Source organism: Tachypleus tridentatus, chromosome 9 (assembly GCF_004210375.1).
Source record: "Tachypleus tridentatus isolate NWPU-2018 chromosome 9, ASM421037v1, whole genome shotgun sequence".
Taxonomy (NCBI): Eukaryota; Metazoa; Arthropoda; class Merostomata; order Xiphosura; family Limulidae; genus Tachypleus; species Tachypleus tridentatus.
This window is the reverse complement of record NC_134833.1, coordinates 5,248,585-5,270,219: the sequence shown is the minus strand read 5'-3', so window position 1 is coordinate 5,270,219 and position 21,635 is coordinate 5,248,585. Positions and strand designations below refer to the sequence as shown.

Genomic DNA, 21,635 nt, shown 5'->3' with positions numbered 1-21,635 from the left:
AAATCATGTGTCAGTAGCTTCATTAAAAGTTGTTTAAGAGTGCATAAAAGATGGAATAAATCAATAGGGCCCGGCATGGCTAGGTGATTAAGGCATTCGACTCGTAATCTGAGGGTCGCGAGTTCGAATCACCGTCACACCAAACATGCTCACCCTTTCAGCCGTGGGGATATAATAATGTGACGGTAAATACCACTGTTCGTTGGTAAAAGAGTAGCCCAAGAGTTGGCGGTGGGTGGTAATGACTAACTGCCTTCCTTCTAGTCTTACACTGCAAAATTAGGGACAACTAGCGCTGATAGCTCTCGTGTGGCTTTGCGCGAAATTCAAAACAAACATAAATCAATAGATGACATAGCAAATGATAGTAATTAGTAAAATAATTAAACATTCCGGGAGGGGGACACTAACAGAGTTTTGTAAAATACCCCAACAACTGACAAAACGAACCATATTTCGTTATTTTATGTTTAATAGAATTAATTTATGGCGACATTTAGGTTTATCTTGCAGAAATAACTTACACTGTAAAAATATTTTATTGTCTTAATTTAACAAAGTTATCAAATGAATTTTGAACGATCTTCACAGTTTCAGGTCATAAACAAGAAATATGCTATACGCATTATACTGATTAATAAATAGTACACACAACATAATTCTTGATAATGATGCATTTGCGTATATTTTGATTGAAGATGGAAGTTATAGCTTCCTTGGTTTAAGGGCCCGGCATGGCCTAGCGCGTAAGGCGTGCGACTCGTAATCCGAGGATCGCGGGTTCGCGCCCGCGTCGCGCTAAACATGCTCGCCCTCCCAGCGGTGGGGGCGTTATAATGTGACGGTCAATCCCACTATTCGTTGGTAAAATAGTTGGCGGTGGGTAGTGATGACTAGCTGCCTTCCCTCTAGTCTTACACTGCTAAATTAGGGACGGCTAGCGCAGATAGCCCTCGAGTAGCTTTGTGTGAAATTCCAAAACAAATCCTTGGTTTAATTAACCAAGTATTTAAATGGTTAATAGCACATCATCGTGTAATGATATATTGTTCATATGCTAACGCTACCACTAGAGGTAACAGTATTAATAATTGTAGTTTTAACAAAATTGTAAAATATGGTTCTAAAAATTTGGAGTTTCGTCATTTCACAAAATCAAACGTACGAAAATAACGTATATTATGTCACTAGATATTATATGGGAATTTTTTATTAAATGGATTTTATAAAAGTAGTACTGATCCTAGTACAATCTTAACTCCAGTTATTTGCGTTTAATTCTTGCAATTTAACTGAGTTATAGAGGATATTTAGGCTTAGTATGTTTCTGAAACATTGAGAGCTGTACGTATATATTTCAGTAAAATTGAAACTTCAAGTTAGGCTTAATATTTACCGTACTTGACAGTGGCACTACTTATAGTACTGTTAATATTACTCCATAATCTAATATTTCAGTAATTTAAGAGACGACGGTTGTCAAATTGATGACAATATTTAGATTGTTAGAGGTGACATTGAGATCTGACAGTGATTCGGCCACTAGTATCTTCAGGTATTGTTTTTGGCTTCATTTGCAGCATTACACTACAGTTTAATCCAACAATGTAACCACAGGAATTATCACACGTGATAATTACTTGTAGCCAAAACACTAGTTCAACAATATAATCACAGTTACAGAGACATTGCATAACATGTGATATTGCTTGTACTTGTATCCAATCGCTAATCCGACGATATAATCATACTTATAGAAATTGTATGACATGTGACTATAGTTAGTGTACAAAATGACTTGAGGTTCTGTTTGTAAATATTAAATGTTGTTATGGTTAGAGTTTAAAATGACTTCAAGTTCTGCTTGAAAATATTTAATATTGAAATAGCTTCATATAATTTTATGTTAATTTTAAGATTTTTTTTATTCCCTTTTGGAAACAGGAAAAGGGAAAATTTACTTACTGAAACTATAGATTCTACTACAATTGTACATTTTAATGACATCAAATATAATGGAGTGTTTTTAGAAGAAGAATAATGACATCGAACTCTCCGACTTCTGCTGATGCCTGCCTCAGTATAGTTCACAGTTTGATGTGTCACAGACAAGGAGGAGAATCGGAAAGTTTTTCAAAAAGAGCAATTGAAAGTTTGGTGAAAAAACTGAAAGAGAAGCGTGATGAACTTGACAGTTTAATTACTGCTATCACGACAAACGGAGCCCACCCCAGCAAGTGTGTTACCATACAGAGGACACTGGATGGTAGATTACAGGTAAAGTTTTAAAGTTTAAAGCATATATTACCATACAGTGGACACTCGATGGTAGATTACAAGTAATGTTTTAATGTTGAAGGCATACAAGCACTTAGTGTAATTTGATCATAATGCCTATAGTCTTGAGTTCTATTTTTATTTTAGTACATGGGACAATCTAAATATACTAGTAGGTCCATAGTTTTTTTTAAACATGTGTGCTCCATAAATTAATTCTTAATAAGTCTGAAATGATAGAATAATAATTATTAATAGTGTTCTGTGACATTACAGACTTTTAATATGAAACTAGTATGAAATAGTTATACAGCTTTCATAACCTCACAGTTTCTTCAAGTATTTGTACAAGTTCAGTTTGTGCACTGTCCATAATGCTCCTAGCCTAGTGATGCAGCAAACTGATAACACATCTACAGATTTTTCGGGTTTTTATATTATTAGTTTGTACTCTGGCATGTTCAAACATCAATACAAAAAAAAAACCTTTGAAATCAATGTAATACTTGTAAAGGGTTCTTAGGTGTTTATACTGACTAGTTTTAAAATTCCAGTCACCTTATTACACTGTGATGAAGTTTTAATTCACGTCCACTGCTGTGCAACTCGCCATGCACACGAGAAGTCTTGGACAAATCTTTCACTTCTACGTATTAACTTATTGTAACCATCATAAGACTGTAGTCTTTCATCAGTAGGAAGACAACACATCTTCTGTCATCATAAGTTCATTCTTTTTCTGCCACTGCTTGTCTTCAGGGAAGTGGTTTATAATAATTTTATTATTCATCTTCTAGTCTTTGTTTTCTTACATTTCTTGACTCTATGAATTAACTGAACTAAATGTTTATCTTGTCAGTCATAACTTTCATTTGAGTTATCTAGAAAGTGATATCCTTTCAAGTGACTTTCAATACATTTTGTTCTCCTATTTAATGAGGTTTTATCCAGTACTCTTCAAGGTCATCCATAGCCTCGCGTATAACTGACTTATTTTCTGTCAAACAAGAATGAAACAAATTCCATCATATACATGAAATGAATCACCACAACATTAGTTTTATGGAGTAATTAGATTACACATTTAGATTTCTGTGTTTGATTTAATCTGAGGTGTGTAACGCTCCATGACTTAGTGATACAATAAATTATTTGAAGTTAATGTAAAAGGTGTACAGGATTTTCAGCTAATTTCACTAACATGCTAGCCTTTTTAGGCATGGAGACATTATAATGTGATGGTCGATCACCCCACTATTTGCTGGTAAAAGAGTAACCCAAGAGTTAGTGGTGGGTAGTGATGACTAGCTGCCTTCCCTATAGTCTTACACTACTAAATTAGGGACAGCTAGTGCAGATAGCTTTGTGTAGGTTTGCACAAAATTGAAGAACAAACAAACAGTACTATCGTTGACAAGGGTATTTTTGTTTTTATTTTAAACTAATCATTATTACAATTAGAAATAGTTAAGCAGCCAATTAGTCCATTTATTTACGTGCATTGTTTGTATAGCATAAATGTGAAAGTGATATTCAACAAAAGTTTGAGTCACCAGAAGCTACCATACTCACTACTAGCAAACTTGTCTGATATGGTGACAACTTTCTCATTTAGTGGATGAATAAAACATGCTTGTAAACATTGGAATCTAAAAAATGAGTGTAGGACTTATGTTAGAATGTAAAAAACACTAATTTCAAACAAAGACCCAAACATCGACAAGCTACCATTATTAAACCTCAAATAATTTAGGTCATGTGACTTCTTTTTTACGTATTGTGTGTATATATAGCAAAATTAAATTATTTATGTATAAATGTAGTTAAATGAATAAACAAAATCATGAGGAAGGACTGCATTATAAACAACAAATCCCAACTTGTGATTAATTATATTATAACCATAAAATATTCAAGCCATAAACTAAAACACATGACATGATTTTTTTTTTTAAAACTACACTGCAGATTTTTTAAAAATGGGATCCTTACAAGCTACAATGTGGGATTATGAAATGTACCCTAGGTTTTGAAGGTGACTGCAGTAGTAGGACCTACATTGCAGTGGGGATATATTTATCAGTCTTAACCTCCAATTCACTAGTCTCACATAAAAAATTTAGGATTTATAATAATCTGTATGTATATGTATATTCCTCTATCTAGTTAAATTTCCAGGAAAACTTTGTTACCAATCTAACCCATTTCTAAACCTTATAAGGTTGTGTACTTTACTTCAAGTTATGCGATATCATCTCGTTCAAGACCATTTCAAAGGGAATGTTTGAAAAAGAAATAAACCATTATATTTATTTTAGTATCATGTGACAATTTAATTCTTTTTCTGTCCAATCACAATTACACTTTCTCTATGACTGTTTTATTTACAACTGATTAAAGCACTTAATAAGTCATAATGATGTTTCTCCTCAGATCTGTACAAAAACTAAAGAGAACACTTGCAAATCAGCTATGGAACTATATTTATGTTCTATTGTAAAACATTATCTTCCTAGAACTGTGTATGGATATGTTTCTTCTAAAAATATGTACATAGAACTGTGTATGGCAGTGTTTAATTATTTTGTAACTATGCTGTGTGGACATGTTTCTTTAATTATTTTATTAGAACTGTGCATAGACATGTTTCTTTAATTAGGTTTGTTAGAAATGTATAGTAACATATTCTTTATGCATAAGGTGTTGATTTATAAGTATTTAAAACATACGAATGTGTTATTGCTTCTTTCCAGGTTGCTGGTAGAAAAGGGTTTCCTCATGTTATATATGCCAGAATCTGGAGATGGCCTGACCTTCATAAGAATGAATTAAAACATGTGAAATATTGTCAGTTTGCCTTTGACCTAAAGTGTGACAGTGTCTGTGTTAATCCTTATCATTATGAAAGGGTGGTTTCACCAGGAATAGGTAGGTGATAACAATGTAATAATGTTGTATCTCCTGGCTTACTCCACCAGGAATAGGTAGGTGATAACAATGTAATAAAGTTGTACCTCCTGGCTTACTTCACCAGGAATAGGTAGGTGATAACAATGTAATAAAGTTGTACCTCCTGGCTTACTTCACCAGGAATAGGTAGGTGATAACAATGTAATAAAGTTGTACCTCCTGGCTTACTCCACCAGGAATAGGTAGGTGATAACAATGTAATAAAGTTGTACCTCCTGGCTTACTCCACCAGGAATAGGTAGGTGATAACAATGTAATAAAGTTGTACCTCTTGGCTTACTTCACCAGGAATAGGTAGGTGATAACAATGTAATAAAGTTGTACCTCCTGGCTTACTCCACCAGGAATAGGTAGGTGAAAACAATGTAATAAAGTTGTACCTCCTGGCTTTCTCCACCAGGAATAGGTAGGTGATAACAATGTAATAAAGTTGTACCTCTTGGCTTACTCCACCTTCCCCTTCAGTGTGGATTCCTGTACGTGGTGAGGGGACCTCCCAGGGAAGGTTCTGTTCTTTCACTTTACCTCCTCTGGGATCTAAACATCCACCCACGTGTTTGTCGTGATTGGCTACCCATGAAGGGGAGGAGAGGATCCTGGTGGTTTGGGGTTCCAACTCTAACACACCACTTTGGCCTTGAATTCCTGTAGATGGGCAGCCTTGGGTCAATCAGCTGGTCCACTCGGGCTAGGGTCAACCAAGTACCAGTGTTAGATGTTCTCAACAGGTATAGTGGACTTTATATCTGATGCTGGTGTTTGGATATAGTGCTTAAGAAACCCTGGCATTGCTGCAGTGTCCTTGTTTGACATTGTAGTGCATCCCCTCTTAGGGCTCCATGGTTGGTGGGGTCAGTGGGCACCAAAATTTCCCTTTCTTTATTATGGATACTCCAATTAAAAATTTTAATAAAATAGTGAAAAAACAGTCTATAATAAAACGACCACATCTTGAAGATTCTGAGCAGCAATCCTCACCATCCATACCACTTGTTGTACCTGATTTTCTTGTATTGCACTCACTTTCAGACAAATTTTTAGGACAATTGTCTCCCTTTTTCATTCAGAAAGGACTAGAGGGTCTTGCTGACATACTGGTGGACACATCCACATCTCAACACAGTGAACTCCTCTTACATTGACAGGCAATTGGGGCTATACCTATTGAAGTTACACATCATGTTACTTTGAATTACACTTGTAGGGGGAACAAGAGAACACTATGTTATTAATTGATCCCCATACAAGTATAATAACATAGTGTTCTCTTTATCCCCATACAAGTGTAATAACATAGTGTTCTCTTGATCCCCATACAAGTGTAATAATATCACAAGGAGTTATTGTTGAAAGGGATTTGAAGAACATTCCTGAGTTGGAGATTCTCACTGGTTTCTCCATCCAAGGAGTTTCTGCAGTGAGGCGTATGTATCTCTACTTGCAAAGATGGAATTATGATATCGACCATTGTCCTCATTCTGACATTTACACCTCTACATCCACCTGCCACCATCAATGCAGGTTATTTTAAATACAAGGTGTGGCCATACATTCCAAACCCTCTCATGTGTTTCCAGTGTCAGCGTTTCGGTCACTCAAGGACATCATGTCGTGGTTCCTTGATGTGTGCTCGTTGCAGTGGCAAGGACCACAATGCTTATGAGTGTGAAACGGACCTTCATTGCATCAATTGCAGTGACTCTCCCCTGTCCTACTTTCATTCTTGCCCTAAATGGTTGGAAGAAAATGAGGTGCAGCATTTGAAAATGATTCATAACATTACTTACTCTGAGGCTCAAAAGTTGCTGTCCACCATTTTACCTCAGATGTATGGTGCTGCACTTCCTTCCACTACTACAGTAAGAGTGCAGATGGATCTCTCTATGCCTCCAAAAGAATTGTTCTCAAACTAAATGAAAAGTCTTTTGACCTCCATGGTTAAAAAATTTGAAGAATCAACTTCAACACACATCTCTGTTCCTAATGTACGTTACAGCAAATCCCAAAATCCACTTTCTTTGGTTCGGTACAGGCATTTTCTCGGATATATCTTCTCCCACCCCAAGATGCAAAATTATCATTTGTTCACATTCTCAGTTGCTGGAATCCTCTCCCAACAGCAAAGACCTGCCCAATTGACCCAGGGCAGGTTCCATGGAGGTCGATAGACCTTCCTCGAATAAAGACAGTAAAGAATAAAAACGTGGTCGTAAACAAAGGGGTTTTCCACCCAATTTGCCTACACATAAGTAAAAATGGCTACCTTGATATATTGAAACTGTTGAGGTTTACGTTCTAATCTAGATGACATAAAAACGCTGATTGCTTTGTACCATTCTGTATGTTTTTCCATACAGGAAACATTTCTGAAACCTGCCAATACAGTCACCTTTTGGCAGTTTTCTTTGTATAGAAATGACATGTTGTGTGATGGACGAGTGCATGGAGGGTTGGCACTATTGGTTGATCAACATGTGCCCACCCTGTTTTTTCCACTCAACACACCCTTGGAGGTCATAGCCATCTGTATTTCCTTGGGTCATACCATCACTGTTTGTTCTCTCAACCTGTCGCCTGGAGAGACATATGATCAGTTAGACCTTGATGCTCTCATTGGACAGTTGCCATCTCCCATTTTAATCCTGGGGGACTTAATTAGAAACCATCCCCTCTGGGGAAGTGCTGATATTGGTAGGAGGAGTCTGTCTGTAGAGCGTATGCTTTCTGATCACAACCTTTCCCTTTTCAATACTGAATCTTCTACTTATTTTCATGCACCTAGTTAGTCCTTTACTACTATTGATATCTAAATTTGCTCCCCTTCACTATTTTACCATTTTTCATGGAGGGTTCACAATAATCCATGAGGCAATGATCATTTTTCTATAATTTTGAGAGAGACTAGCAGTGGTCGATACCACCTGGCCCACGTCCCCTGGTGGAAGCTGGATAGTGCAAACTGGCACTCCTTCACTACTCTAGCAGAATTTGATCCTGTCATTCTCTATAAGCCATAAATAGATGACTGTGTGGCAGCAGTAACTGACTGTATTATACAAGCAGCTGCTCAGTGTATTCCTAAAACCTTGACATGTTTTCCACGATATACTCGTCTGTGGTGAAATCCTGCCTGCCACATGGCACTGAAGGCTCAAAAACAGGCTTGGGATACTTTCCATAGATATCCCACACTCTCGAATTGCATTGCTTTCAAGCAGGCTCATGCACAAGCCCAAAGGGTAAGATGTCAAAGCCAGAAGGTATCTTGGATTAAGTTCACAACCAGCATATTTTGTACCACCAGTTCCAAAGTCATATGGGACAAGATTTGAAAGGTCAGTGGGCAGTACATTTCTGTCCCCCTATCAATCTTGCTCTCTGATGGCCAGGAGTAGCTGATACCTGGAGCATCTCTTATACTCTAGGTGAAAGCTTTTGCCAGGTATCTAGCACTTCTGCTTCTTCCTCCACCTTCTTAGCAATCAAGACTTGGGTAGAGCGATCACCTCTTTCCTTTCGAGCTGATTGTTTCTATGACTATAATTGTCCCTTTACACTGGTGGAACTCAAAACTGGTTTTTCATCAGTTTGGCAGTACATCAGTTGGATCTGATGATGTACACTATGAAATTCTGTACCATCTATTTCCTGCTTCTCTTGCTATTCTTCTGATTGTTTTTAATCAGATCTGGCAGGAGAATGTTTTTCCTGATGCCAAGGGGCTAGGCTATTGTCCTACCTTTTTCTGAGCCTAGGAAGGATCCCAAGATTCCTTCAAACTACTGCCCAATTGCTTTGACAAGCTCTCTCTGTAAGATCTTAGAGAGGATGGTTAATGTTTGTCTTTTTTGGCTCCTCAAATCAAACAACCTCTTCTCGTCCACCCAGTGTGGGTTCTGGTGACAGCACTCCACTGTGGACTACCTGATTCTACTTGAAACATCAATCAGAGAAGCCTTTCTCAAACGACAACATCTTGTATCAATATTCTTTGACATTGAGAAGGCTTATGATACAACATGGAGGTATGAAATTTTGCGAGAACTCCATATCTATGGGTTATGTGGCCATTTGCCCATTTTTATTAGAAATTTTTTAATGGACAGGAGATTCCAAGTTTGTGTGGGTTTGACACTTTCCTGTTCTTTTCTACAGGAACTTGGAGTTCCTCAGGGATGTGTTGAGTGTCGCATGTTTCAGTATAAAGATTAATGCCATCATTGAATAACTCACTCTCACTATTGCAAACGAGCTATATGTTGACGACTTTCACATCTCATGTCAGTTGTCGAGCATGAGGTATATTGAGCAGCAGCTACAGACTGCCCTCAATCGTTTACTGAAGTGAACCACAGCAAACGACTTTAACTTCTCTCTCTCTTTTACTTTCTTGCCGTCATTACAACTCTCAATGACAGCACAGTTTTAAACATGTTCTGTCCCAAGGTTTGTCATAACGTTAGACAGTGTTATTGGTGATGGTGACACTGTCCACCTTGGTAATGTGTTTCTAGTGATGGTGACACTGTCCGCCTTGGTAATGTGTTACTGGTGATGGTGACACTGTCCACCTTGGTGATGTGTTACTGGTGATGGAAACACAGTTCACCTTGGTGATGTGTTACTGGTGATGGAAACACAGTTCACCTTGGTGATGTGTTACTGGTGATGGAAACACAGTTCACCTTGGTGATGTGTTACTGGTGATGGAAACACAGTTCACCTTGGTGATGTGTTACTGGTGATGGCTGGTGATGGAAACACAGTTCACCTTGGTGATGTGTTACTGGTGATGGTAACACAGTTCATCTTGGTAACGTGTTATTGGTGATGGTAACACAGTCTACCTTGGTAATGTGTTCTGGTGATGGTAACACTTTCCACATTGGTAATGTGTCACTGATGATGGTGACACTGTCCACTTTGGTAATGTGTTACTGGTGATGGTAACACAGTTCACATTGGTAATGAGTTACTGGTGATGGTAACACAGTCCACCTTGGTAATGTGTTACTGGTGATGGTGACACTGTCAACCTTGGTAATGTGTTACTGGTGATGGTGACACAGTCCACCTTGGTAATGTGTTCTGGTGATGGTAACACTTTCCACATTGGTAATGTTTTTAGTATTTTAAAGGCCTTTTATCTTTTTAATGCCACTTAAGTTTTTTAATTTATACATTAAACCTTTTTTAATGTGATTCCCTTTTAAGAATCACAGTCCATATCATTTGATTTGTAATAAGAAATTGGCCGTAACATCAAATAACTCAAAACCAGGACTGGAAAGGCCAACTTCAGATGAGTAACGCTGCTGTTAGAATTACCCATTTGAACTACCCGTTAGTCATCGTGGTGAGTTATTTTCAAAATTTTGCAACAAGTCTTTTAAAACTTTTATTATTTTACTTTTTGAAAATGGCCATAACGTCAAATAACTCGGAACCAGAAGTGGAAAGGCCAACTTCAGGTGACTGATGGTGGTTTTTGTACTTACCTGTCAGTCTTCCTGGTGAGTTATGATAATTATAGTTACGCTACATAAAGTCCTTTACATCTTGTATAACTGTAGTTTTTCTCTTTACGTTGTACACTAGATATGAACACTGGTTTGATGCTGTTTGTTTGTTTAAACTTTGTTTTGTTTTACTTTAATTTCCTTTTATGAATTTTACTAAATTTACTTTTAACTTTTTACTGGATGTTTGGCACAGTTAGCCTAACTGTTTTGTACTGTAAAACACCAAATCAACCAACCAACCTTATTGTTGATAAATCCATTTCTTTGTTAGCAACAAGTAAAAGTAAAATATATTGCAGCTAATACCATTAATTGCTGCTGATGTCCTTAATGTATCTTACATAGAAAACAAAAGTATAATTTTTTTCTACTCTCATTTGGTAAGTACTTCACATCATGTGTAATTATGGACAAAAATATAACAATTATATTCTCAAGACAGCCGGTATGAGTATTAACACGTTAATTAAAATAATGTACAGAACTATGTTTCAACCTTCTTAGGTCATCTTCAGGTTAACAAAGAGTTTGCAACTCACCTTTGCTGAGCTCACGTCTTAGGGATGAGAGTATAACGGATACGAAATTGTAGGGGGCGTAGCAGTTAGATGTTAGGTTATTAATTAGTATAGGTATAAAGGCGTTCCTTTACATTGGTTTAATTTTGGTTTTAGTTGCTGTATAAGTAGGGCTTCTTTGATTTTGCATTTATTTATATTTGTTTCCCTACTTAGTATCTGGGTGTTTTCTACAGTTATTTTTGATTTGATTTGCAATATTCAAAAACGCGTGAAGGTGTTTTTTGTGTTCTTTGAATCTAGTTTCCATTTTTTCTACTTGTTTCTCCAATATAGAAGTCGTGGCAGTTATCACATTGTATTTTATAAATAATGTTGGTGTGGTGTTTGTCAGTGTAGTTTTTACATAGTGTGGACTTCAGTTTTGTACCTGGTTTTTGAATAAATTTGGTGTTTACTGGAATGTTGTGCTTTGTTAATTTTTTTCCAAATGTTGGTTATTTTTTGCTGTTGTCAAGAACATATGGTATACAGCAGTATCAGATTTTGTAGTTTGTTGTATCTTGGAATTTATTGTTGCCTGTTGTTGGTGTAGGTGTGTTTATAATTGTTTCAACAGTTTTTTGAGGAAATCTGCTGATGTTGATGAAGTGCTGTTTTATTTTGCTGATTTCATCGTTATTTTGATGGGGTGAGCTTAGTTTTGTGGCTGTTTTCATTTGGTGTCTTAATATTTTGAGTTTTTGTTTCATATGCTGAGTTTCAGGGAATGAATAGTCCAGTATGGGTGATTCTTCTATGGATTTCTGTTTTGAATTGTATATCAGTTTTTTGTGATGTTAAGGTTGAGAAATGCTATTTGGTTAGTTTTTTCCTGTTCACGGGTGAATTTATTACTGGGGTGTATCAAGTTAATGTGGTTGAAAAACTTTGTGTGTGTTCTATAGATATGAATCCAGCAATTGTATCATCAACTTATCTATACCTGTAGAGTGGTGGGTGTAAGGCTAAAGTGATTGCTTGAGATTCGATCTGTGTTATAAAAATGTTGGCTAGAACTGGTAACACGGTATTCCCAATACTTAGGCCATTTATTTGAAGGTAGTTTTTGTCATTGAACATAAAGTTAGTATTGGATGTAGTGAATTCTAAAAGGGTTGCTAATTGGTTGCTAAGGATGTGTATCAATGAGGTGGGATCATAGATATAAAGTTCTAAAGCTATCTTGCAGGCTTCAGTGGTTGGGACTTCTGTGAAGAGGAAGATTACATCAAAACTGGCCATTAAGGCTTTATGATTTAGTTGGTCAAGAATAGATTTAAAGTGAAGAGTCTTTGAAAAAAACTGATGTTTCATATTTAGAAAATACCCATGCTATATATTTGCCGAGGTTGTAGTTAAATGATTCATAGGTTGACATTATGGGTCATAGTGGACAATTGGGTTTGTGAGGCTGGGAGGTGTCATATAGTTCTGGTGTGCACAAGTCAGTCCTGTGTAGGTAAGAATAAAGATTTTCTGAGATTGTGTTGTTGTTTTTTTCATTTGTAGTAGTATTTTGTTTAATTGGTTTTCATGTGTTTTTGTTGGATTTGTGTTTATTATTATAAATTTGTTCCTATCTGATAAGATGTTATACATTTTTTGAATGTATTCATTATAACTATAGCATTGCTTTTAACTGTTTTTAGAATTTTTACGTTGTTGTATTGTTGTAGGTTGTTTATAGAATTTATATGTTTTTGTGTGAGGTTGGTTTGTAGTTTTTGGTGAAATTATGTTGATGGTTTTGAATGAAAATTCTTTGAAATAGTTGTTTAAGATATTGTTTTGAAGTGTTTTGGGGATATAGATGTTTCCAATTCTACCTGGAAAGGTGGGTATTAACTAGGTGTTACTGCAAAGTTGAGTCCTTTGTTGAGTAGATTTATCTCTTCACTGCTTAACTGTCAGTTGGATCTGTTAATTATGAGATTTGTTATGTTGGCATCTATTTCAAGTGTTTCTCATCATCAGGAATTATTAAAAATCATGTGATACATAAACCCTGACCCCAGTAGTATAAAAACAGGTCAGTAAGTGTGAGTTAATCGTTGTTTCTTAAGAATGGTATTAAAGGTGTTGTCTGTTCACCCCTTGTTCCTGTTTCTGTAAAGGTCCTCAGTTTAGACTGCAGAATATTTTTTGTAATGGGCATACTGTAATTTTTATCCTGTTTATGTTTAAAAGTTTTGGATAAATAAATGTTAAAAAGAATAATTTCTTTTCTTTGTTGTAATTATTCAACTTACTTACTTATTGTAATTATTAGAAAGCAACTGGCTACTGCAAATGTTTTGTTTTTCATATAGATTTGTCTGGGTTGACCTTACAGCACTCAGGTGAAACATCAGGTAAGATAGTGATGTATTGATCAATATATTTTATAAGATTTAATTAATTCATGTTTGTTACAAAAACAAGAGTTTGACATAAAACTCTTGACATGTGATTTCATGTTATGATTAAAAACTGTTCTTCATCTCAAAAACCTTAAATCTTATGTTATCTCAAAACCTCCTAAATAAGTTCAAATATTTGTTTTCAGTAAGAGTTTATATTTTGTCATTTTCTATACTCTGTGTAGGGTCTATCACTTAATGAATCTTGTAACCATAAATATAAATTATGCTTTATTGTACTAGAATGACTACATATTATAACACAAATACAAATGTTCAGTGTAAGTAGTTTAAGTCTTGTAACTCTGTATATTTACATATATATTTTTTATTTTTTATTATACTGACCTTCCACTCATGGCTACCTAACATTACATAACTTGTATTGATGCTGTACATGTGGGCTTGTGTTATGTATCCAATGATATAAAACTGACCTTTAGTGTTCCCTGTCTTGGCTGTGTTTTAATGGACTAATAGTTTGTAATGTAGTCACATTTAAAATATTATAGATTATATTTATGTGAATAGATTATTATTATTTAGAAATAAATTATTAAACTTCTTTTTCTTAAAATATAGAACAATAAATTGAAATGTAAACCAAACAATTATCTCTTCTCGCTATGACTTTTGAACTTTGAACTCGGTTGCTGTTGGACACAGGTTGCTAAGCCTGATAAAGTTTCACACATGGAGGATATCAAATCAAATTTATTTTAAGTTTTATATATGTACAGTTGAATAACCAAAAAAATCATAAATAACTACACTGATATCAGAATTCTACTATAATTTATTAAACTTAGTAACTGATATGAATTTAGATTTAAAATATGAAATTTCAAGCAGACTAAAGACACAACCTGCCTTTATGACATCTCAGTTTTCAAATATTAAAATATCTGAGATAACCACAAAGGGGACATTCTAAGCTGCTGACTGATTATTCACCTCATATACTAAAGTAAGTGTATATAAAGGACTGTTTGAAAAAATTAAAAGAACTGAATAGGAACACCATGTTTTTAATTTAGTACATAAGTCATAAAAAGATGTGTTATTTTATATTCTCACTTGATAACATTAGGAATTTGTGTTCTTAATTTGTATACAACTATAGACTTAGTATTTATACATCTAATTTTATACATTGTTACATTCAACATAGTATTTGATTCACTGTAATTGATATTTAAATGTTATTTTAATACGTACTTTTAAATTAATAAATTAACTCATAAGTAACATTAATGTTTGAATTATAATCTATAATTTAAATCTATAATCTATAAAATAGTAGTTCAATAAAGTTTTGAATGCAAATCGACAGACGTGATGATGTGACCTAGGACCTGTGACCTGTTATGAAAGGATTTAACAATTATCAAATGGTATTTAATTTTACAAGCAAGTTGTTTGTATTTCTTTGTTGCTAGAAAAGAAAGTGTGCGTGGCCTTCTTGTGCATGAAGGGTTTTCTGATATTTAGGTACACATGAAGACAGTAATAATAAATGTATCTAAATGATGTAAATATTAAAATTACAAATAAGAAGTGGAATATAAGATTTATCATTCTTGTTAGGTCAGTGTTGGTGCTGATATTGTTTAATTAAACAGAAGAAAGTTTTAATCAGAAGTAAGTATTAGCTGAATATATAAGTTTAGTAATTACTAATGTGTTAGGATTAGAAAAGTATCATAGAGATATTAATCTTATTACTAATGTGTTAGGATTAGAAAAGTATGAGATCCCCAAACATCATAGAGATATTAATCTTGATGTATGACATCAGGTGTCGTACAGATAGATACTTTATATTTCCACAAGCTGATAGGTTGAGAATGTTAAATTACAAGTTTTTAAATTTAAATGTTTATTGTTTTGGTTTTATGTATAAATATATTTAATTTTAAGACTTCACTTTGCAGATAAAAGTTAATTTCCTAAAATTCTTTGTTAGTTTTAAATTTTATATTAGTCTTTGAAAGATATTGTTCTAGTGTAACAAAGTTTTGGTATGATGAAAAGAATCCTGTGTGATCCCACATCAAGGCCAACAGCCTACAGTGTCTGTGTTTGGAGGGGCAGAAAATCGGCTAGTCAAAAATGAGTATGGAAAGCTGGAAGGTGGAGTACAAACCCTTCAGCAAGTGGGACCGCAGACCGTACAACACCATCCCACCCCATCCCTTGATGCTTTTACCCGAACTGCTGTTCATCAGCCAGCGGGCAAGTATATTTATTTTTACTTTTAATCATGGATTTGTTTGTACAGTGTTCTGTCTTGTTGAGTTTTTAAAAGCCTAAAATGACATTGCATTTAATAATTGGATATTAGCTAGACTTGCAGGAAGTAGTGAAACTATTAGGTTTTTTTATACACTAGATGTCTCTTTCTGTCTGTAAGCATTCTACTGAAGTGTAGAATGTTTTTATTTACTTGAATAAAAAAAAGAAAAGTAAGATTGTTTTATGGAGTTAATCACTTACAGAAGAGATTTCACCATAGCAGGTCCCATACATCTCTACCACTGTCCCATACATCTCTTCCACCATCCCATACATCTCTACCACTGTCCCATACATCTCTTCCACCATCCCATACATCTCTACCACCGTCCCATACATCTCTTCCACCATCCCATACATCTCTACCACCGTCCCTGTCTAACATGCTAAGTTAAGATTGTTTTATGGAGTTAATAAATTTCCACTTACAGAAGAGATTTCACCATAGCAGGTCCCATACATCTCTACCACTGTCCCATACATCTCTACCACTGTCCCATACATCTCTACCACCGTCCCATACATCTCTACCACTGTCCCATACATCTCTTCCACCGTCCCTGTCTACGTAATCATGCTAAGTTAAGATTGTTTTATGAAGTTAATAAATTTCCACTTACAGAAGAGATTTCACCATAGCAGGTCCCATACATCTCTACCACTGTCCCATACATCTCTACCATCGATCCATACATCTCTACCACTGTCCCATACATCTCTACCACTGTCCCATACATCTCTTCCACCGTCCCATACATCTCTACCATCGATCCATACATCTCTACCACTGTCCCATACATCTCTTCCACCGTCCCTGTCTACGTAATCATGTTAAGTTAAGATTGTTTTATGGAGTTAATAAATTTCCACTTACAGAAGAGATTTCACCATAGCAGGTCCCATACATCTCTACCATCGTCCCATACATCTCAACCACCGTCCCATACATCTCAACCACTGTCCCATACATCTCTACCATCGTCCCATACATCTCTACCATCGTCCCATACATCTCTACCATCGCCCCATACATCTCAACCACCGTCCCATACATCTCAACCACCGTCCCATACATCTCAACCACCGTCCCATACATCTCTACCACTGTCCCATACATCTCGACCTCTGTCCCTGTCTACGTAATCATGCTAAGTTAACATTGTTTTTTTTTCTGGATGGATAGAATTAGTCAGTGACATTACCACTTAACAAACACAGTTATTTAGTAAAATGTTTTATGTTAAAATAACTCACAATTGCATCTGTTTGTATTATTTATGAGAAGAAACCCACTTGAAGTAAAAATATATCTCAGAATGGCTGGTATGGATATTAACACTTTTACTAATAAAGCTTTATTACTTTATTAGTAAAAGTGTTAATACCCATATCAGCTGTCCTGAGATACATTTGTATTTGTATGTATTTTAGTATTTTTTTACTTGATTTGAAATTGAAATCCAAAATCATATCTGTCTTTTTCAGGCGTTTGGTAACTGGTCTTACCTCAGTAACACATAAGAGTGCAGTTTTCCAATACATACATACCTCTTCTTACACTTAATGTTATCACCTGACTACCAAGGTCATTACCTGACTACCAAGGTTATTATCTGACTACCAAGGTTTCTCTCTTTGCCCATTTAAATATTGACCTGATTTTTTCTTGTTTGTTCTCCAGTCCTTCATACCCCACTCAATTGCTCTATACCCTGTTACTGTATAATAGCACCTTATTCACATATTTTAATCACTTTTCTTCAACAAAGCATCTTTAATTAATGAGTTTCTGACTATTAAAATCATTTGTAGATACTTACAACATTATCAGTGTTGTATAGTTGATTTTGATAATAAATATATTTTAAAAAATTGTTTTTTTATTTTGACTTGCAAACAAAGTTATGGCATGAATTCTTGGATTATTATTTCCATTACTGAGGCAAATCAGGTCTTTCCTATCCCACGTCTGATATCTAGTGTGACACAACAATTAGAGAGGAGCAGTCACACTCGGTTGAGATTGTTGATGGTCTTGTACATTGTGAGACAGACACATAAATTGGGTTCTGTGGTGTACTACCTTAGGGCTCTGAAGCTGAAATTTAGGACAATCCTTGAGATTCTGGAGAAAATTCGCATTGTTTTTCTGAGCCTTTTTTTTTAGTCTGTTGTCTTCACAGTCTTTCCCCCCCCCCCACTCAGTAGAACAGTGGTGAGTTTGTAGAATTGGGATTAGATTCCCTTGTGTTCATGCTGTGGTTGGCTCGACATTACTTTGCTTTAATAAAACGAAAATAAATGAAGAAAGAAAACAAAAAAGGGCCACTTAGGGATAATAATTTGCCTTTGATTTGTTTTCTTCTGTTTGTTCTTTGACAGTGTGATGTTTTGGGTCTTTTCCCAGTTGCTTTTGATCCTGCTGCTTTCTTGATGATTGAAAGGTCTGGGAGAAAATATTTAGGACTTCTATCCATCTACAGATACAGTGGTTCATGGTTTACTTTTATGACTTTCAAATAATATTTCTTCTACTTGAACGTCATAGTTCTAAGGAGGAGTGTGTAGTTAACCTGAGCAAATCATGCTCGTTTTTCAATATATATCTATAACTTGTGTTTCTAGTTGGTTGAATAATTAATAGTAGAATAAAATGTTACACAACCTGAGAAGCTACAACTGAGAGTTTAAGTGTTTATTTTTGAATTCAAAGTTTGAAAGCTTAGTTTTGATGTTATGGATATACATTGATAATAAAATAGTTTAAGTTTTGAATAACTGTAGAAAGAAATTAGCCACATTGACCTTTTGACCAACTTATATCCAAAAAGTTAATTTGTATACTTGAATCATGTCTTTTGTTGTTTTTTATAATAGCTTTTTTCTGTGTTGTTACAGTGTTAACTGAAGCATTCTTAACATTTCTTTGTATCAATGATTTTGTAGTAGTTACATTTCTACAAAGTCCATAAAACAGTATTGATTAGAACTACACATTAAAGAGAATTAAACTTGCAGTTTGAAAGCACCAGCCCTGGACATTTACATATGACACACATGACCTTCAAACTTCTGATGAAACAGTATAATCTTGAAAAAAGTAGTTAGGAAAAGGAACTAAAGCTTACCTTTGTTAACCATCACCAAATCTACTTATTAATAAGCATTTTCAAACTTTGATAAATTATGATTTTAACACTTCTATGTTCTTATGTTTTAAACAATGTTCATTTGTAACTCCATGTGTTGTGATGTATATATAGGCTTAGGAACTATTATTTCTCTTTTTGTACATGTATTTTTGTTTGCTACCAGATGATGAGATTATAACTTGATAAGAGAAGAGTACTTGTACTTGATCAAGTTGGCGAGCTTATTTTAAACATATTTACATGTGACAACCAACTGACTCGCAAGACTATAGCTATCGTTACAAGGACCCCTGTATTAACCAGTGCCAGTCACACTGAGAGTGGCATTCAGATTAATATATTAATGTGATATGATTTGGAATTATTCATAAATAAGTCCCTCGGTGTGGATTCTTGTGCGCGGTGAGGGGACCTCCCACAGAAGGTTCTGTTCTTTCAGTGTACCTCCTCTGGGATCTGCACATCCACCCACGTGTTTGCTGTGTGTGGCAACCCGTGAAGGGGAGGAGAGAATCATGGTGGTTGAGGGGTTCATCCCTAACACACCACTTTGGCCTTGAAATTTTGCAGACAGGGAGCCTTCAGGTGGCCCCCCTTGGGTCAATTGGTTGGTCCATTTGGGCTAGGGCCAACCAAGTACAATTATTGGATGTTCTCAACAGGTGTTGTGGACATTATATCTGATGCTGGTGTTTGGATATAGTGCTCACAAAACCCTGGCGTTGTTGCAGTGCCCTTATTTGACATTGTAGTGCATCTCCTAGTAGGGCTCCATGGTGGGTGGGGTAAGTGGGTACCGAAATTTTCCTTTTTTCACTATGGATACTCCAATTAAAAATCTTAATAAAATAGTGAAAAAAATAGTTTATAGAAAAGCAACCATGTCTTGAAGATTCTGAGCAGCAATCCTCACCATCTGTACCACCTATTGTATCTCATTTTCATATATTGCATTCACTTTCAGACAAATCTTTAGGGCATACGTCTCCCTTTTTCATTCAGAAGGGACTAGAGGGACGTACTGACTCTCCAAAGTCAATAAAGAAACTTCGATTTGGTGACATATTGGTGGAAACATCCACATCTCAACACAGTGAACTCCTCTTGCATTCAAAGGCAATTGGGGATGTATCTATTGAGTTACACCTCATGCTACTTTGAATTCATCATTTGTTCAGAGGGATTTGAAGAACATCCCAGTTGGAGATTCTTGCTGCTTTTTCCACCTAAAGAGTTTCTGCAGTGAGGCGTATGTATCTCTACTTGCAAAGATGGAATTATGATATCGACCATTGTCCTCATTTTCACATTTACCTTACCACGTCCTCCTGCCACCATCAAGGCAGGTTATCTTAATTGCAGAGTACGGCCATATATTCCAAACACTCTCCGATGTTTTCAGTGTCAGAATTTCAGTCACTCAAAGACGTCATGTTGTGGTTCCTTAATGTGTGTTCATTGTGGTGGCAAGGACCATGATGCGTATGAGTGTGACATGGACCCTCATTGCATCAATTGCAACGGCTCCCACCCATCCTACTTTTGTTCTTGCCCTAAATGGTTGGAAGAAACAGAGGTGCAACATTTGAAAACGATTTATAACATTACTGATTCTGAGGCTCAAAAGTTGCTGTCCACCATTTTACCTCAGATGTATGGTGCTGCAATTCCTTCCACTACTACAGTAAGAGTGCAGATGGATCTCTCTATGCCTCCAAAAGAATTGTTCTCAAACTAAATGAAAAGTCTTTTGACCTCCATGGTTAAAAAATTTGAAGAATCAACTTCAACACACATCTCTGTTCCTAACGTACATTACAGCAACTCCCAAAATCCACTTTCTTTGGTTCCGGGTACAGGCATTTTCTCGGATATATCTTCTCCCACCCCAAGATGCAAAATTATCATTTGTTCACATTCTCAGTCGCTGGAATTCTCTCCCAACAGCAAAGACCTGCCCAATTGACCCAGGGCAAGTTCCATGGAGGTCGATAGACCTTCCTCGAATAAAGACAGTAAAGAATAAAAGCGTGGTCGTAAATTTATACATTAAACCTTTTTAATGAGATTCCCTGTTAAGAATCACAGTCCATCTAGTTCGATTTGAAATTAGAAAATGGCCGTAAAATCAAATGACTCGAAACCAGGACTGGAAAGGCCAACTTCAGGTGACTAACGCTGCTGTTCGAACTACCTGTTAGTCATCCTGGAAAGGTATTATTAAAAGTTTTCTATAAGTCTTTTAAAATTTTTATTACTTTTTGAAAATGGCCATAACATCAAATAACTTGGAACCAGGACTAGAAAGGTCAACTTCAGGTGAATGATAGTGGTTTTTGTACTTACCTGTTAGTCTTTCTGGTGAGTTATGATAATTACAGTTATGCTACAGAAAGTCCTCTACAACTTGTATCACTGTAGTTTTTCTCTTACTTCTGTAGACTAGATGTTAACATTGGT

The 21,635-nt window shown here is 35.7% G+C and overlaps 1 protein-coding gene across 15 annotated transcripts in view; it reads left to right on the top strand.

Annotated features, from left to right (window-relative positions):
• The first annotated feature begins 735 nt into the window (after window positions 1-735).
• LOC143224698 (mothers against decapentaplegic homolog 4-like) overlaps window positions 736-21,635 on the top strand; it is a 35,290-nt gene continuing 14,390 nt past the window's right edge. For 2 of the 15 annotated variants that reach the window (XM_076452909.1, XM_076452904.1), the window contains exons 1-5: window positions 737-1,075; window positions 1,945-2,277; window positions 5,031-5,205; window positions 13,639-13,680; window positions 15,787-15,963. In XM_076452909.1, coding sequence (XP_076309024.1) covers window positions 2,041-2,277; window positions 5,031-5,205; window positions 13,639-13,680; window positions 15,787-15,963 — 631 coding nt within the window. In that variant the 5' untranslated portion in view covers window positions 737-1,075; window positions 1,945-2,040. Of the gene's footprint in view, window positions 1,162-1,210; window positions 1,556-1,944; window positions 2,278-5,030; window positions 5,206-13,638; window positions 13,681-15,762; window positions 15,964-21,635 lie in introns of those variants that run through there. The other 13 variants (XM_076452908.1, XM_076452905.1, XM_076452900.1 and 10 more) reach the window with 8 other exon arrangements.